The sequence below is a fragment of the Gobio gobio genome (genome assembly GCF_949357685.1).
Source record: "Gobio gobio genome assembly, chromosome: 12".
Taxonomy (NCBI): domain Eukaryota; kingdom Metazoa; phylum Chordata; class Actinopteri; order Cypriniformes; family Gobionidae; genus Gobio; species Gobio gobio.
The window spans coordinates 19,806,558-19,827,001 of NC_137105.1; the positions used below are offsets into that span (position 1 = coordinate 19,806,558).

The window sequence follows — 20,444 nt, forward strand, 5'->3', positions numbered from 1 at the left end:
AGTATTTCGATCTTGATTCAGTATCAATTAATATATATATAGCCTACTGTACATATAAGGAAAAATAAGTTTGTCTTTTTAGCTCTATTTCAAACTATTTTAAATAATATTTGCTCACATTCCTTAAAGGGGCTATATGCAACTTTTTCCCCAAAATAAACGTAACAATAGCCTTTTTATTTTACCATTTATGACTCAAACATCTCCTGATGAGCATACTGACACCTTGTCCGCTCACAGTGGGTGCACCTATAAGCCTGTATATTTATTAAAGAGCCATACAGGCACCTATAGTGGGTAAACCATGGCATTACAAATAAAATTAATTATTTTTCCAGATACATAATGACTCTAATTTGCATTGGATTTCTCCATTTTGACCTTAATTACTACACTAATTGTAATATAAATTAGAACAAATATTAGAAGTATTTATTTTTATTTAATTCATTAAATGGTAATTGATGGACCATAATTATTGCACAAATAATAGGCCTATTTAGTACCAAAAGATCTCCTCAAAATATTCAATAAATATTATTAAACTAAAATATAGAACATTTATTTAATTGAAAAATAGTTAAAGTGTGTGGTCACATTTGACCACCAATGAGTATGAGTGTGACCAATTAGTAAGGAATACCTGAGGGCTAAATACAATAAAAACATTAACATTAATGTTAACAATGTTGCATCTCCATCACTCTCCATAATAAAATGATACTGTAAATGTGGTTGACGTAATAATCAATGCACACTGTGCTGTACTGTTTACCAAAACTTGCTGCAAACACCTGTATAGTGAAACTGTCGTCTATCCATTCAAATGTTGACACAGCGCTAGAAGTATTGAGAGCTCCGTGAACCACGTGACCGCATTTTTTTATGAATGAAGGCCAGTATCACTGATACTAATGTCTCTATGAAACATTAATGACGTTACATCACAGTATAACTGAAAGCTCCCAATTTCAACATTTATTAGGCTTTAAAAAAACAACTTTTAATTTAAGTGAACTTAAAACAATCTTTACATAAACCCATTATAATAAATGTTATTTTTACCTGTGGCCTTCCCTGCTAGACATATACAGAAATGTAATAGTTATCAAACACCTTTCTTAACTGCATAAATAATAAATGAAATAAAGATTAAACGTCATTAAAGCTACAATTTTCTCTGTTCCCGTTGTTCTTTGATGAACATTAATGACAGGCTTCATCAGTGCTCCTGTCACTTTAAGAACGGCCACTGACGAACATGACGCGGATCTCACGCGCTGTCCCACGCATCTCATTTCCTCACAACTCTTAAAGTTCATTTAAGTCTTTATTTAACTAATTTAAGACTCCTAATATGAGAGAACTCAAAATTCTCTGTGTTGTTGTTATTGTTTGTTCAAGAGCAAAAGAGAACTCGATGTGAGCAGGAGACTGACGCGAGTCTGTCTGTGCGTCGTGTGTGTGTGTGTCAGAGTGTCCCTCGATTAACTTAGCTGACATGAGACAGCCACAGGACATCGACATACAGTGCGTTCTCTTGTGTCTTGTCGCGCTTGGAAGCATTTACATGAATAGGAGCGTGATCATGTAACGCTAGGCAAAAATGGATATAAAAATGGACGCTGCGTTATTTGCGTTACATATTTTTAATGCGTTAAGCTGAAAAAATTAATCGCCCGCGTTAACGAGTTAATTTGCCCAGCCCTGATTTTTACACAAAATCATAAATGATTCCGGTTTTATGAAGGGGAGATCTGTACACAACAATATTCGTCTAGTGCTTGATCTTTTAGATTACAGACATCTAATAGAGGATGATGGTTTTATTCTCTTCATTGACTTTTATAAGGCATTTGATTCAATTGAACACCCATTTATTTTTGATTGTTTAAGGTTGTTTGGTTTTGGAGATACATTTAGAAACATTATAAAATCCCTTTATGAAAATTCTACAAGTTCGGTTTCTTTATCAAGCGGTACATCGCCCAGATTTCCGATCAATCGTGGCATAAAACAGGATGTCCTATTTCCCCTTTTCTTTTTATAATAACCACAGAAATGCTTTCTGTCTTTATTAAAAATTCAAACATAACTCCATTAGAGGTTCTTGGCCAGCAAGTAATCATCAGTCAGTTCGCAGATGACACTACCATCTTTATGAAGCAGCTAGCGGAGGTCCCCAAAATATTACAAACAATTCACACCTTTTCCAAAGCTAAAAATACATTTTAACAAATGTGCAAACAGAGCCATTAAAAAATAAAAAAAAATTGGTTACATCTGGGGGGGAAAACATTATGAAAAGAGATGATAAAAGGTTTTAAAGATGGAGGTTTGCAAGCCATTGATTTTGATTCTATAAATGGAACCCTTAAAATTAACTGGCTGAAATCCTTTTTAAGCAAAAATATTTTTTGGTTTCATATTCCCAGAGAATTGTTCAAGAAATTAGGAGGAATAGAATTTTTGCTAAGTTGCGACTTTACCGTTCAACGTCTCCCAATTAAATGATCAAATTTTCACCAACAGGTCTTGTTATACATATAGTCATAACTTCACACCACTACGGAACAATAGATATATTACAGTTAGGAACAAATCACTGTATGTCAAGGACTGGATGGAGAGAGGTATTTGGTCAGTGTCCCATTTAATTGATAGTAATGGTATTATATCATATGAGAATTTCTGTGATTATAAATATAATTTAATCTGCAACAGGGCCAAATTCGAATCTATTACTAAAGCCATCCCTAACTGTGTTATTTGTCTAATTAAAGAAATTCTCTCTTATTCTATCCCCATGACCCCTTATCTCCCACCACTTTTAATTGAAGGTTATGATTTTAAAGGAAATAAACTTTCAAACAAAATTATTAGAAATATATTTAATAGCATTTCTTATCCTATAGTTGCTTTTAGAAACTAAATTGCAAAGAGTTTCTCAAAAGGTACCATTCACATACTTAGAACCAAATATTTATATATATATATATTTCCTCTACCCCCAAAAATGAAAGAAATTCATTTAAAATGTTTAAATGGGATATATCCATCCAGTGAATACTTGCGACTTAGATTTGGTTTTGACTCTAATAAATGTGTATTTTGTGTTGACATTGAAACCACAAATCATCTGTTTTTTTTCATGTGGAGGCTTTATGGTCTGATATTTATGACTGGCTTTTCCCAAAGGTACCTCACCTTGAAGACTTCACTGTAAAGGACATTATTTTTGGACTTGTAATGGACAATAACAAAGATAACTTCCTGATTAACAACATCCTCATGCTGGGAAAATTGTATATACACCAATGCAAGTTCTTAAAGATGAAACCAAGATTTCATTCATTTCATTATAAGTTTAACTCTTATACAAAAGCCCTCAAAGTTATGAAAAATAAAAATGCCATCAGTCTTTTTTCCATTATTGAAGAATATGATCTTCAAACAAAACCCTAGCCCCTTTAATGTTTTTTGTTTGTTTGTTTTTGTTGTTTCTTTTATCATGATGATTTTTCTGATACATTTTTCTACTGTACTTTCAAGTACTTGATCTGTATATTGTAATACAAAAATGTTCTGTTATTGCCATGCTGTTTGTAAATGATTATTTGTTCAGCAATAAAAAAAGAAGAAAAAAAAGAAATTCAAATGAATTAAAGGATCCCAAAACAAGAAGAAAAAAAAAAGTTTATAGCTCTGCTAAGATAGCATATTATTTCTCAAATAAACTCTACTTCGGTTCTTGAAGTCACTGCACAATAAGCTTGTATAGCTATATTCATTCTATTCATTTTATAGTCGATAATGACTGTGGTCAAGAAAAAAAACGGCTTAGAAGACTTGTCATTTGAAGTCATTATCCCAACATTGTAATGCAAATACAAGCTCATAAACAAATGAGAGAGAACCAGTTGTAGTCACATACTGAACTAGTGCAATTTGGCCTTGAGAACTGTCATTTTAAGAGCTGAACTTGGCATTTCCTGCACTTCTCACCCATCTCTTCTGGACACATAGTCTTAAAAGAATAAATTGCTTTCTTAGATGGAAATGTCAAAGAGACTTCAACTAAACCATGTGCAACATCATAGCACATTCTGTGCACAATAAGCCACAGAGGACAACCGTAATTCAAAATATAGGCAACAATTCATACGTGCTAAATATATGTATCCCATGGTACACTTCACATCCTTTTAACCGCAACTGGCCATATTGTAAAAGGATTTGAATCATTTACAGTTTCTCCACAGGCCATTACAGCCACAGGGTAGAACATTCCCCATATGATGATAAATCTATACTAGCAAAACCAACGTTTAACACAATTTCGATCTGCTCCATAGACAACAAACACAAAATATTCCACATAAACGAATACAGATGTGTCAGACGCAGCGGTAACTCTTTATAATAAGTGTTGCCGTTAAACATCACACTATTACACCATATGTTAATGACAAAGGGACATAGTTGATAAGAAAATTAATATTTCAGTCTAATTAGTTAAAGCACTTAGCGAGGGAGATTATGAGCTGCATGTGACAGAGAGATCCAAATCACCACCACATGTGTCCTGGTTTCGTGAGCGAAGACTCATTCGTCATGACAATGAGGCAGAGCTGCTGTGTCCCTCTCTCTGTCTTCAGGATCTTGTCAGCTAGACTTGGAACTTAATCATGTGTTGAGTACCAGGAAATTGAGATTGAAGCCATTGCTGCTGTCTTATAAATCCCAGCACCGTTACATTTTCCTTGCAATCAGAGGTTATTTTGCAAATAAAGCCATCCAAACTCAATGCTGGGTTCAACGCCGGGCTGAAAATATGCATTACAAAAAGTATGAACAACTACCCCAGTTGACCTGCAGGATCACGTCACAATTTCTAGTGCTGACAGGTTTACTTGATCTATGAATGGTCTCTTAGTATTTTTGACGGTGCTCCAGTGAGTTTTTAATGTGCTGACGGCTCTGTTTGACATACACAGGTTCCAGCACATGTTTGGCCAATTCCATATGTGTCTCCCATGCCTCCTGAAACTGGGAAACTAAGGTATCTGTGTATCTGAACATGATTGGATGTGTTTCTTAAGGCCGTGATACAACAATTTTTTGCACTAGAACAAATCATGCTGGGGTTTTTTGTGTGCAACTTGCTGCACAAATACCAATCAATAAGATTTGTTTTAACGGGTGACGCATGCACATAATGCACACACAAGCTTCCGTGTTTACCTTGTCTGATTTATATGTGAATAATAGCCTAAATTAAATCTGATCATCATATAAAGTGATTCATATCTCTTCAGCAGACCGCTCGATTCATATAGATTACTTTTACGATGCCTTATTTGTGGATCTTAAGTTTTGGTTACCTGGACTCTCAAAAGAAGGACAGAAACCTATAAAAATATCTTAATTTGACCAAAGTTTTATGGGTTTGGAACAAGTGAGGGTGAGTAATGATGACAATTTTTATTTGAATTGTGAATTAATATTTTAACAATACTGTTAAATGTAATCTTTAGCAAATTTCTAAATGAATATGCATTTTTCATACTGTACATTAGAACGTTGTGATGCCTAAATTCACTTGTAGTATTTAGCATTTATTTTACTTTATTTAGACAAAATAGTATTGATTTTAATATAATTTATGATATTAATGATATTTATGATATAATCTTACAAGCCCTCTGGGTAAATTTTTGAATAAAGCACTTGAGGAAGTGTCGCTCCGTGTGTGGCAGTGTATTGTAAGTTGTGGCTATGTTGGCCATAGGGACACGTATTAAAAAGGCATAAACGCCACACCCTCCCTTTTACTGTCAGTAGACTTGCTGAAATGAAAATACCTCAGTGTTAAAAATGCAGCCGGTTTACTGTTTGTGTCTTGTTGCTTAGGAAAGTAAAGACCTGCTTATTCTGCCACCATATGTTGTGTTTTTGTCTCGCTACTGATTTTCTCTTTACCTGGTTTATGGATGTCACAATTCTGTTTTGTAGCAGCCCTGGTAAAAGTGACTGTGAGTCTATGGGGATGGATCTGTTTCATACAGACAAGGAAACTTACAACAGTTGGCAGTCAGTTTACTCCACAGCTTACTCAAATCCCATGGTCATTTCCTTCGGGTATTACTTAGTAAGCCATGTGTATGTGCGTAAGTAAACTAGCATGTGTGTCGGCCATTTGTGTTAATGTCATTTGAGGCTCCGGTCGGAGTGCATTAGGGTTTCATACACTGTGGTTTTTGGTATTAACCTTGAGTTGCACCTGTGCTTATGAAATAGTGTCTTACTGATTAAATGATTTATTTTATTTTTGTTTTCTGCCTATATGTTAGCCATAGATGTGTTTGCATCAGAGGCCAAAGGTCATGTTCAAGTTGACCATTTTTAACAGGCTTATCCTGGTTCATCCCAGGTGCTCAAATGTGCTTGGCCAACCCCAGAAAAGTGTGCTGTGTGGGAGGCAGTGATGAGAAAAGCACATGACAATATTTGGATTTGATGACTTGCTACAAATGTTGCTATTCTGCACAGTCATAAAAACAACAAACGTCTGCTTTAGAGGAAATCTGCAGAACATCTCTCAATGGAATCTCGCTTCAGAAGTTTTATTTGGCATATTTCCTGTCACTAAGAACAGACAAAAGAGTTTCAAGCTACAGTTCAGTGCTGTATTCATAGGGTTTTTGTCAGTTTTCCTTTGAAATGGCCCCTGGGTGAGACTCCAGAAACTGGAGGTTTGTCACTTGTCATGATAAACCATTTTAGAAGTCTTTAGCAATTCCATTAAAATGTAATGTTTTTGGTTTTACTGGACTACACTTAAGCACACCCTAAAGTCCCTGAATAGTAAATGGTGATTTCATGTGGCTTCTTTTGTAGGTGAGAATGGGAAAGAGTGCAGGTTAGGCTTATGCACACTTCCCATAAGGCAGGGCCAAGGCCAGAGCAGGTGAGCAGAGGTATGTACAGTAGACGATCCACAGGAAATAACATACATGAAAACCAGATGGTCCTGGATTCTTTTTGACCCCAACCCACTTCCTGTTACCCTTACTGGATTGATTTTTCATGATTAATCTGAGACATGTAACCAGCAATCTTCTTTTTGGTTCTACTTATTTGTTTTGTTCATATGTTTGCGTTTTGTATTTTCCGTAAAAGCAAACAGAGTAAATGTAACATCATTAACTTGTATACTATCTTGTTCTTTGTTATATAGCATTTCGTTTTGTTAGTTCTGATTCTAATTAGCTGTGGCTTAGCTTCTTAACTTCTCTACTTGACCTCCTCTTAATGACATTTATCATGACTGTGGGTTGCAGAAAAGACATGCATATTATAAATGATCCAAATAATGTTTACTTTCAGTGTAACAGTCACACACAAACACCATTTAGAAGTTTGATGTTGGTAAGATCTTTATGTTTTGTAAAGATGCCTCTTATACTCACCAAAAGCTGCATTTATTTGAACAGAATACAGTAAAAGAGTAATATTGTAAAATATAATTATTATATAATATAGCGGCTTTTTATTTTAATATATTTGTTATTTCCCTGTGATGGCAAAGCTGAATTTCAGCATCTGTACTGCAGTCTTCAGTGTCACATGATCGTTCAGAAATCATTCTAATATGCTGATTTGGTGCTCAAAAACATTTCTTCTTATTATCAATGATGTTCTAACATTTTCGTAGGAACCATGATACAGGTTTTCAGGATTCTCTGAATAGGAATTTCAAAAGAACAGCATTTTTTTTAATAGAAATCTTTTGTAACATTGTAAATGAATCTTACATATGTTTTACCCATGAGTAGGTATATATCATTGTACTCAAAACTCCTAATCAGCATGACTCAAGTGCAATGAATTATGAAGATCCCCTGCTCAGTGTGTGGGGAGTAGTGAACACTACATAGAGATGGTATGTGTGGCATAAGTGTGGTGTTCCTTTGCATCAAAGCCTCACAAATGAAGAGCTTGAATCAGTCATGCCCATGCTAACATTAGACACAAGCCACCTTATAAATCCTGACACAGCTTTCTAGGCTCCTTTAAGAACTTGGACCTCACTAGGTGATGGTTCCTAAAACAACATAACATAGCAATAATTTATTTTTAAAAAATGAAAGCAGATGTCCATCAACTCTACCACACTTGGCAGATGGTAACAGGGTGAGACCTATAGAATAACAGTCCAGGGTGGAGACTCTTAAACCCCCCACTGTCATTAGACTGATGGGCTAATGTTGGGCCACTCCTACATACTAAATGAAAGGGTTGAGAGAAGTCTGACCACATACGGCTATGAGTGCATGTGTCACCACACAGAGTAAGAAACCTGCATACTGCTTTATGCTGTAGGGGGAAACTGCATATGTTGGTGTCTGAAATAAAGAAATAAGTCTCTAATGTTATTTAAACAGGGTGTGTTTAACCAGACTGATGTCATTATTTCAGGACCCTCTAACCCTCAGCCATATGCTCTTGTCTCAGCCGTGTTAGTGCTGCCTACACACCAGCAGGAGTGTGAGAGTGCATAAGTGTGCTGTCAGCCTGTCTGTCACACACCCTCTAAAGCACTTAGTTCACTGAGTACAGTGCAGGTGTAAGACAGTGGGATCAATTGAGACTTTTGTAAGGTTGTAGTATAAGTATGTTCTTGTGGACAGAAGCAAATAAACAATCACCTGGAGCTAATTTGGTATGGAAACAATTGCGTCCTGTTAATAATCACTGACAACATTGTATTATTTAGCAATTTTTTTCTTAAAGGGGTCCTATAATGCCCATTTTTACAAGATGTAAAATAAGTCTCTGATGTCCCCAGAGTGTGTATGTGAAGTTAGCTCAAAATACCCAACAGATCATATTTTATAGCATGTTAAAATTGTCACTTTTTGGGGGTGAGCAAAAACACGCTTTTTTAAGTGTGTCCCTTTAAATGCAAATGAGCTGCTGCTCTCTGCCTCCTTTCAGGAAGAGGGCGGAGTTTCAAGAGCTCATGTTAGCAGCTCCGATTACCTCACGCAGACACGCACTGAAAATGTCTGAAATTGTTCAGCCTTTTATGTTCAAACTGGAGTCGGAAATGATGGAGGGACTCAAGAAGAAGTGACAACATGTAGAATGCAACAGGACATTTCTGAATGGTTAGTTGATGTGGAGTTAACTATCTTCAAGTCATTGATTAGCATATTTTGTCATTTATATCATGATAATCTGTAAATTGCTCATGTGGGAACTGTTGTCAGATGCCTACAGAGCCAGAGAATATAAGCATGAAGATAGAACAGGTATAATTTAGTTTAATTACGGTTATTGTGTTGTCATCTTGCTTTTATGACTTATTTATGCACTTGTGTTACGTACTGTATTGCAATAAATGTAAAAAGACGGATGCGACAGCTTGAGCAGACTCCTAAATGTACTCTACTACAACAACTCTTCCTCTTCTCAACATGGCCTTTGTTGCTTGTTCCCGGGGGCAAGGTATATGTAGATTTTAGGGTTGGCGATGTCACTTACCCGAGAAGAAGCATGTTGTAGTCCCTACCAGCCGTTTGTTGTAGTCCTTATTAAGTGATTTCTTTAAAAGAAAATATATCCCTTTGCTTTGAATTTCTAGCGTTGTAACTTTGCAGATATTGTTTATGCTCAAACAGCAACATTACACACTAACTAAATTAAAAAAGTGAAATCATAATCAACCACCCCTTTAATGACTGACATTGTTCAAGCTTGTTCAAGCTCACATTTGCATGCATCAGCTAAATCAAAATTCAAAAGTAATTTTTCTATTGAAAAAAAAAAATAGAATAGAATTCATTTAAATTCCATTTTATTGCAAGCAAAATGTAAAAAAGTTTTTCAGAATCCACAGCAAAATTAAAGACAATTATAAAAGCGACTGGCATGAAGTACATTAAAAAAGAAACTAAAACATTACAGAAATGTTTAATATGTGGAATGTATGTTGTGAGACAATTTGTGTAGAACACTTTATACAAGGTATTATTATTACCTTGTGAATTATGAAATTATTTCCATTATTTCCCCTTTTTATGTCCGTGGCAATACAATTGGGCCTATGTTGTCTTTTTTTTTTTCAATATGTTTTTAATGTGATCATCTGGGCACATTATATAATATTTTTGCCCAATTTCCTTACAGTTGTGAGGGCAGTCTATAGGCATATAAGTGAAGAGAAAGTGTAATACTGTATACTGTGTGTGTGTGTGTGTGTATATTTTTACACATTTTATGGAAGTCTGTATTTTTATTTTATTGAGGGTCGTCTGTCAACAATAGGTTCATGCTGACACTGTTTGCTTTGGGTGGTTGGCTTGCTTGTTCCCTAAAATCAGATCAAACCAGCCTTTGATTGCTGAGCAAGAGCCAGATGTTCAGAATCTCCTTCAGTATTCAAACGTCTCGAGAAAGTTCTACCTGCGGTCACAGATTATTACGGTATGTGATTTAAAAATGTCAACTGGATGAAAATAGCCTGCGGCTTTTGTGTTTTGTGTACCTCACGACCGAGACGTCGACCCTGTGTGGCTTCCTGTTCTGCCTCTGGAGTATTTCTGGCTCTCCTCTAAACCATACTTTAAAGAGTCACCAATTTCATAACTCTAATTAAACATTACATGCCGAAAGCATGCGTTTATGGAATTCCGACACAAACAACAGCATTCCTAAGCCAAGCCAGCTGCGTAGAGAAAATTCCATTTTAGAGAATGTTTTGCTTTGTGAAAGCCAAAAAAGGATACTTTTGTGTGAAATGATTGATTCTACGGTTTGATTTTATTGTTCCAGCTGGGGACTTTAATGTTTGTGAGTATGCCAAGTTAGTGGCTTTTGCCATCAATGTCATTATGACTTTGTGTCTTAATTATAGGTTATTAATGATCCTCTCATAACCAAAGCAAGCTTTGAACCAGCTTCAACACAACCCATAAACAAAGTCGACAGAAATGCACCGCTGCTTGATTCTTTTCCAGCCTTCGCCCACTCTCTGTTTCATGCAACTGGCCAATGCTAATCATTGCAGAAGTCCTCTGTTTATGTTTTTGCATTTCTGCTGGTTTGGTCTCCAATTATTTCCAAGCCTGGCGACCTGAATGACTTGCCTGGAGTCTGAGAATCTGACCCCAGACGACTGCAGCCGGGACGGGTAGTTAGTGCAGGTTCTAATTGGCTTTGAGGGGTTATGAAGGTCCAATATTAGATGAAGTGCAATGCAGACCAAAGCCTGGTCTGAGAGTGCCGGCATGGGGGGTAAACAGGGCAACTGGGCTTTCGGTGGATAATTGAGCAAGCCCCCCACAAACTGCTTAATCCTGATAGTGACAAGTACATTTTAGAACAAGGTCATTCTGAGGCCTAAATGGTTTGCATTGCAATGTAACATGAATTATCTCAAGAGTTTGTCACTTGTCATTTACATGATGCTTTTATTCTAAAACTGGTTATTTTACTATATTGCCATATGTGACCCTGGACCATAAGTCATAAGTCGCACGGGTACTCGCAATAGCCAACAATACATTGTATGGGTCAAAATGATTGATTTTTCTTTTATTCCAAAAATCATTAGGATATTAAGTAAAGATCATGTTCCACGAATATATTTTATAAATGTCCTACTGTAAATATATCAAAATGTATTATTAGTAGTAATATGCTTTGCTAAGGACTTCAAAGGTGATTTTCTCAATATTTAGACTTTTTTGCACCCTCAGAATTCAGATTTTCAAATAGTTGGATCTCGGCCAAATATTGTCCTAACAAACCATACATCAATGGAAAGCTTATTTATTCAACTTTCAGATGATGTATAAATTCAAAAAAATGTACCCCTATGACTGCTATTGTGGTCCAGGGTCACATATAGACAGGATATTTAGACTGAATCAACCTCATGTCTTATATGTCAGCAGTAAGTGTAGTTTACACATAGTGAGCGTGGTTGAAGACATATGGCCCTGTTAACAAGATCTCAGTGCTGACAACAGCCACTAAAAGAGGAACATGAGGTCTGATGGATTCTTCTGATGGATTAGAGAAACTGAGATAGAATCCCCTTGACCTCATTTAAAGATTTGGGGTCATATATTTTGTATTATTTATTTATGTATTTAATGACAATAATGATTACTTTTATTCAGCAAGGTCACATTAAATTGATCTAAAAAAAATGACATTTATAATGTTAAAGATTTCTATTTCAAATTCTATTCTTCTGAAATTTATCAATGAATTTGATTTGATTTGATTTAATACGATTTGTTAAAGGGGTCATGAATTGAGAAATCTAATATTTTGACACTGAACCTCCCTACCTCTTATATCAATAGACAATTTCAGTTTTTTCAGTTTTTTCACTTCTTTCACGAACATTTCTGATTGAAATCTTGTTTCTTGTTTTGGCCAGGGGCGTAAATCGCGGGGGGGACGGGGGGGACAGGACCCCCCCAATCTGAGGGCTGTCCCCCCCTAAAAACCATGCTGAGTATTGTAAATAATATAACAATATATACTTAAAATAAATGTGTACGTGCTAAAACAATACAAACGCAAACGGGACAAAAAAAATGCGTTTTAAGTTTAGAAACATTTTGAGTCCCCCCTAGCCCCAGAGTGGTTTGATCCACCGCGCACCGCGCACTAACGTTACCCGTAAAAACTACCACACAAGTTTGGGGAGAGAACAAAGCTCTTCAGATAGCAGTTGTGAAACACCAGTAAGTAGCTGTCAAGGCTATTTTATTCACTTTAAACATCAGATGAAGTGATTCTTTTCTCTTTAATACAGATCAGGCAAAACACTGTTAACATCCCTTGCCCACCGCGGCACCGCCCCGGGCCACCGTCGTTTTCGTTTTTATAGTTATAAAATAATTTAGTTCAGTTAGAGAACAGACACTACAATTAAAAACTGAACGTGTCTGCTCAATACAGCACGAGCCGAACGAGCAAACAGCTGACAGACAAGATGATCGCGGATGATTTGCTTTCAAAGCGAAATGTAAAAGCGCCTATTTAAGGGACTGTGTCATTGTACTGTTTTGTTGTTGTGTTTTTCATTACGAATAATAGGCTAATGAACCCAAAATTCAAACAACCCGCCCCCAAATTCAAAAAATTGGCGCTAATTATAATCCGAAAGTATATGCGCACGGCTGTAGGGTTTTGCTCACTATGATAATAAGTGGCAGATCAGAGGGCTTGCTGCAGTTGAATATCTAAATATCTGAATATCAAGTATAAAATACTATGTGGAGGACGCAAGATAATTTAATAATTATAATATGACTGCGTGGTGAACCTAATCGTATTTAAACAACTATCGCTTTGAGTTGTTGGTCAGATAAAATGACAGATAAAAGAAAAACGGACATTAGATCATTTTTCAGTACACCAAAACGCCAAATAAGTACTATAGGCTATATATATATATATATATATATATATTTTTTTTTTTTTTTGTACACATATCCTTACAAGTACGATTTTGGCTGGATTATTTGTGTCCCCTTCAAAAATTGCTCTTGAGAAATTTCATGTTTATTGTCCCCCCCAACTGTTAGATGAAATTTACGCCCCTGGTTTTGGCAGACAATTTAGCATGTTTTAAGCAAAAACTCACTTCATTTTGATTTTTTCCCAAAAAATTGTTTTACTTATCTAGTTAATGAATCTTGATTAAAGTATTTTTAGATATTTGGACTGGAAACTTGTTCTCTCAGGTGTGATACCCAGCATTATTCATTAACGTTCACGCCTCCTCGCATACTGCCTTTGTAAAGAAAGTGTCTTACAAAATGTAAATTAATATATTGTTTTATGTGAATAAGTAGGCTCAATTATTCTCACAACAGTTTGAAGCAAATACTCTAGGCAACAACTCCCATTAGTCAAAAGTCTTGTGGACACATATCTATAGTGTGTTTTGAGGCCTTAATTTTAAAACATTTTTGTTAGGTTTTTTTTTTTCAAAAACCACGCATAAAAATTATTCTCTCAAAAATACAAGCATGTACATACATGTTGCTCACATATTATGGTAGCCCAGTTTGTGCTGAATACAGTGTAATTACACTTTTGCCATTAATATGTTTATAAGCAACTGAAAAAAGCACAAATGTCAGAGCATGTCAAAACTTATAAAGGGCCCCAAAACAGCTCAGACTTCTAGGGGTTAAACTGACCTCAAATTTTTGAATGTTAGTGTAGTGTATATAATTCAGTAAACACAAAATTGTGTCTCAAGAGATTTACTTTTATTTGCGTATAGGGTGTCACATGCTGAAATATGTTACATTACTGCCACCATCAGTCTGGGACAGTCCATTCTCTTTGTTGTTCCTTATGTTTGTTTGTGATTCTGTGCCGAAAAGCTATTCAAGATTTATGACTTCTTGCTCAGAGGATGAGAACGTATCAATCTCTGTCTATGAATATCTCATTCTTTTACTCCTCCTCATACTGAGAAAGTTGAAGATAGGCTGAGAAGTATAGCAGCTCTGTGTTGCTGGATGAGTTATTTATTCAGCAGACAGACACAGGCAGACTTAAAGGAGCAGTGCACCTTAATGTGTAAATGAAAATACTGTCATAATTTACTCACTCCAAACCTGTATGACTGTCTTTCTTGCATGCAACACAAAATTAAACGTTTAGCTAAATGTCTGAGCTGTGCTATTCAACACGATGAAAGTGAATGAGGACCAGCTCAAAAAAGCATCATAAAAGTGGTCCATGACTTCAATTGCAAGTCTTTGAAAGCATTATGATTATTTTGTTATTTAAGTTATGATTCAATGAAAATCTAGCTTGACAGCTGTGGTCCCCATTCACTTTCATTGTGTGGAAAAGATCAGCTTACACATTTCACTATAAATGTTTAATTTTTGTTCCACAGAAGAAAGTTGTGTAGGTTTTAAAAGACAAGAGGGTGAGTAAATGATGAAATATCATGTTTTGGATGAACGATCCCTTTAATACAAGAAGAACATCAGTGATTCCAGCATGCCATCTGGAGTGGAAGTTAAAGAGTCTCCTTTTTAGCCACTACTGTACCACAGAAGGCGTTGCATTAAAAGTTTCTCTCTCCAACACCCACAGAAACACACTTCTTCCGTTTCCTCACAGTGGATTTCATTTGGTTTCCATGCGGATTTTCAGATGCTGAATCTGCTCTATTCCAAAATATAGTTTTTCACTGAATGCGCTAAAAAGGTTTTGTTTTTTCTGCATTGTTCTCTAAGCTTATGATTTACGAAATAACAGATGTTTTATGTAAGCACTCACTCTGACACTCAATTTTCTTCACAGGAGAATCCACTTTTGTTGACGACCACGGGCCTCCTACACCAAGGGTAAGCAGTTTTTTTGCATTATCAAACTCTTTTTCTCTCTCTTGTTTTGCTTTTAAAATGTACTGTACAAAACATCCCTGTCTGTGATTGTCCTGTTATTTTGGCCTTCCCACACTAAAGGAAAACATTTCAAGACTTGACAGTGACTGGAAGGTCTCATGCACACACATCCACAAATTCACATTTAACAACCCCATGAAATGGCTTGACAAATGCGGTTTTATTTCCTGTGTTGATATATTTCCTGATGAAACAGGAAGTTTGTGTGGTATATAGCCAGAGGCTATCAGTTTAAATCATAGCCTGGCAAAACCATACTATTTATGCAAAAAAAGAAAGAAAAATATTTAATTTTGTTATTTTGTGTGTGTATGTGTGTATCTCAGGGCTCTAGACCAGTGTTTCCCAACCTTTTTTCGGTCATGGCACCCTTTGAAAATGTTCTCCATTTTGTGGTACCCCCTTGTGTATGTTATGCTAGGGGTATAACGCTACAGATTGCTCACGGTTCGGTTTGTACCACGGTTTTAGGTTCACGGTTTCGTTACGGTTCAGTATTTGCTATGTTCAGGGAAAAAAGGACTACTGTCAAATAAAAATAAAAAAATAATAAGAACAAATCATATAAATACAAGCAGCAGCACAAATAAATACTATTGAGCAAAGATAGGCCTACTAATAAAATAAACTATGCTTTTAAGGTTTTTCAGGTACATCTAACATTAGTTTTCAGGTACAGAAATTGATCAAATGTAATATAACATTGCATAATTGAGTGTATAAATTAAAGATTAATCCTATTAAACTTACAAAAGCTATTCAATTAAGAGCAGTGAGTAATGTCCTTGTCTTTTGTTGTTTGACATTAAACAGACAGCAGTAAAGGCTACTGCCCCTTTAAGACCTAATGCTTGGATATGTGTCGTCTTTCTCGACTATTAAGTTTACTTAAGGCATATACAGACTATGTCTGCTAGAATACTCATCAAGATGGACATGTTGACATACATTTTGTGTGAGTTTGTCCGTTCAAGAGCAAGACTTGAAAGAGAACTCAATATTTGCGCGCTGTGAGACGTGTGCGCGCTCTCGGATGAGTGCACAGAGACAAATTTTCTCACAGCGCGCGCGACTTCTCATTCGCAACACTGCTCTAGACTATGACTAAATGTTTTTAGGTCGGTGCGACTGAATTTTGTTAGAGGTCGGTCGCACTGATGCATGAGGTGCTATGCATGGTTTTACCTGTGGTTATCGTGATCTACAAATGTAGGGTACTATTCAAGACCAATTTTAATAAGAGTAAAAGTTCCAACAGAATATTTAGATTTAACCCTGTAAATAGAGGTTTTTACATTTTTGTTACAATAAATGTACATTTATTTTCATTAACTAAAACAGCTCAAGCTACTTTTGCTGTCAACTCAAATGACTGTCAAATGTGCATTTCAAAGAAACAAAACAATACTAATAATTAACATTATTAATTATTATAATAAAATGTTGGTGCCACCAAATCTGAGCAGCAAAAACCTCTTCAGTGTTCTGTTGGTTTGTGTTATTCTAATCACTTTGAAATTTCCGATGCTCCTCTGAATTCTTTCTTTTTGCCATCTCCACAAACTAGCTATAGGCAGCTGCTTGTATCTGAGCACCAAAGATTACTATGGCTCTGTTCACACAACAGTAGAATATGGTTGTGAGTCCTGTTTTGAGATACCCCTCGCTGGTACTTTTTCAATACTTTTATTACTTTTATCAGACTGTAGCACGGTGACATCACGTGCGTATTGCATATCTTTAAAACGCATGTGCCATAACGTGGTCACAGCGCATGCGTGTCCTATTTGAGTTACACGGTGATATCGCGCGTTTTGACCTCTTGTATGACGTCCCACGTCTGCAAAACGCAAGCGAAAACTTGACAAAATAGGTTAATAAAATGTTAAAAAGGCTTAAGTAATAATAAAAGCAGCAAAACTGAGTACATGTCCATGGTTTGACCATGCCTTCTGAGGTAAAAGGATATAATTATAAGGATTTGTAATGTCTGTGTTTTATTTCATTTAAAGTTTATTTTAGATTAGAAATCTTTATTGTCCACACATGGGGAAATTCACAAAAACATATACATTTGACGACACAATCCAATACAGCAAACACACTAACATACCTAAGAAACTTGCAAGAATTACCTGCCCCATGCATTACAAACACAAGACAATGACATAAAATAAATGTATAATCTAATTACAGTAAGACCATAAATAAAATAACTAAGAAATATTACTAAATAAATAACCACCCTTAAAGAGCACCTATCATGGAATTTTGAAATGTACCTTTCATGTAGTGTGTAACATAGATCTAAGTGAACGAAAACATCCTGCATAGTTTGAAATATGACAGGGCACCGTATATATAGTTATTTTCTTTCAAAAGTAAGAGTCGACTCTGAGTAATTTTTAAGAATCGTTAGAAGACCGAAGCTTTTTCTCTGACTAGATGACGTCAACTTGTCAAGTTATTTGAATATGATACGCCCACTTATTGCGCTCCAAGACGCCAGTGAAAACTAGAAAACATCATGGCGACGAGACCCTGTGTTCTGAAGTGCTACTCAAAAGCAACTTTTTTCATCTGCCCAAGGATGAGCATTTGAAGACTAAGTGGCTTGAAGACAAACCATACATCGTCGCGATTGAGTGTTTATTAGTCATCAAATGTATGTTTCGCGATCTCAGGAAGCTTTTATTATGGACTTTTATTATGGCACATGGTATCTTCTTCGTCTGTCTGTACCATATATGGACTACATGTGCACAGAGCGCCCTCCGGCTGCCAGGATGAATTGAAAACAACACATAAGAGACTCAATCGCTCATGATTACCGGTAGGCAAAATCTGCGCATTTTGAGAAAGTATTGAATAAAAAAATACTCCTCTGTTTAGAAATTTGACACAGACATATGAGAATCTATCAATATGTCTCCTCATCTGCACACTTTTGAACTAAAAGCCCTGAGGGATGTTGATTTGTCGGAGTTTTTTTTATGAATGAGATCAGCTGAGGCTCATATTACAATCAAACGGTACAGACGCGGTTTTCATAATCATAACTCCTGACACATATTAACAAATTACTGTCACTATAAGACTTTGATGGGCGTTCCGTTTCCGAAAATATCTGCACAGACTATACCAATCACAACAGACTGGGTCATCGGACCAATCACCGCAGATTAGCGTAAAGGCGGGGTTTTGAAAAGTGAATCACTAAAGGAATCATTTGAGAATCGCTGTCAAAACAGGTACAAATAAATGCATATTATAAGAAAACTAAAGTCTTTTTTGTCATTGCATGCATGCAAAACTGTTGTTGGGGACTTCTAAAACAATATTTGGAACATTTTAAATGCCATGATAGGTGCTCTTTAACAAATTTGTACATAGACCTAATGCATAGACTTAATACATAAATCATTTATTTAATAAAATAATGTCAGATGGAATAAATGTGATATTTTCACATTTTGTTGCACTTCACTGTGCATATTGCAATATTACTGTAAACATTAATGGCACCTTAAATACTTAGTTACATTTTATTTTTGTTTATTTTTGTGTATTATATTTTTGGACAGTTTCTGTTGCTTTGGCAATACTGCATGTAAAACATTTATGCCAATAAAAGTAGTTTGAAGTTAAACTGACTCCACACAGTACATTTTCATTGATAACTATCTTTTATTTCAAAACAAAGCAGATATCGTTTTTATAATTATAATTACAGAATTATGTTCACATACAGATTATCACACACACATATTATAATTTTTATATCACATACTGTTAAGGGAATAACAGTTTAGGATCCAAGACCAATTGTGGTGAATGAAGACCAAGAGTCAGGAGTGTAATTAATGAAAGAAATACTGAAGAATAGTTTGCAGTTTCATCAGCAGAAGCCAGCTCCAGGTCTCACAAGGAGTTCGTAGGCCGCGCTCCCTCTCTACCTGTCCCTCATACATACAATTTCTCAACAGTTATACAAGAAACTATGTTATATATGTTATATAAGGTCTAGCCACGTCATTAGTGCTGAATGATTCTTATTGGCTACGAGAAAATAGATTGGAGTTGGTTGAGCTCCAGTTTTGACCCAAAAAGTTTCCGAAAACATACAGATAACATGTGCTTTCTCTCAGTGAGAGGTACAGACCGTATTTACCATAGTTCTTTAGTGTTTCAGTAAAATATAAAATAAAAGACAAATCCTTATTTCAAGTGAGCAAACACTGTTACTGCACTCCTGGCATGGGCCAGACCCTCAGTCACTCCTCGGAGACCAAATACAAACTTTAGAAAACATGCATGAAGAAACATTCAGTGGTTCTATTGATTAAGTAATATCATAACTGGAAAGAATCATTATAATAATATAAGAGAATAAATATTGATTAATGCTTTGATTATGAATTTATTTAGGAGATTCAGAATGTATTTCAGAATCCGCACCCTTCAACACAAAACAATTCGTTTTAATCTACTCAGCCTAGAATTCCCCTCCATCATTAAAAAAAACATTCAACAGAGCAATAGCCCTCAACCTATCTGAATAAAATCCTCGCAGGACTCCTCTTGTGCCATCACCAACATACCCAGGCAGGCCCGTCGCGACAAGGCAGGAAAATATATATATATATATATATACACAAATATATATATACACACAAAAAAAAAAAATATATATATATATATATATATATATTTTTTATATATATATTTTTTATATATATATATATATATATATATATATATATATATATATATATATATATATATATATATATATATATATATATATATATATATATATATATATATATATATATATATATATATATATATATATATAAAAAATATATATATATATAAAAAATATATATATAAAAAAAATATATATATAAAAAATATATATATATATATATATAAAAAATATATATATATATATATAAAAAATATATATATATATATTTT

The 20,444-nt window shown here is 35.2% G+C and overlaps 1 protein-coding gene across 2 annotated transcripts in view; it reads left to right on the plus strand.

Annotated features, from left to right (window-relative positions):
• The window catches only part of usta (uronyl 2-sulfotransferase a), a 92,744-nt gene that overhangs the window by 34,202 nt on the left and 38,098 nt on the right, over window positions 1–20,444 (plus strand). For both annotated transcript variants that reach the window (XM_079831801.1, XM_079831802.1), the window contains exon 2: window positions 15,361–15,404. In XM_079831801.1, the coding sequence (XP_079687927.1) occupies window positions 15,361–15,404 (44 nt within the window). The remainder of the gene's footprint in view (window positions 1–15,360; window positions 15,405–20,444) is intronic.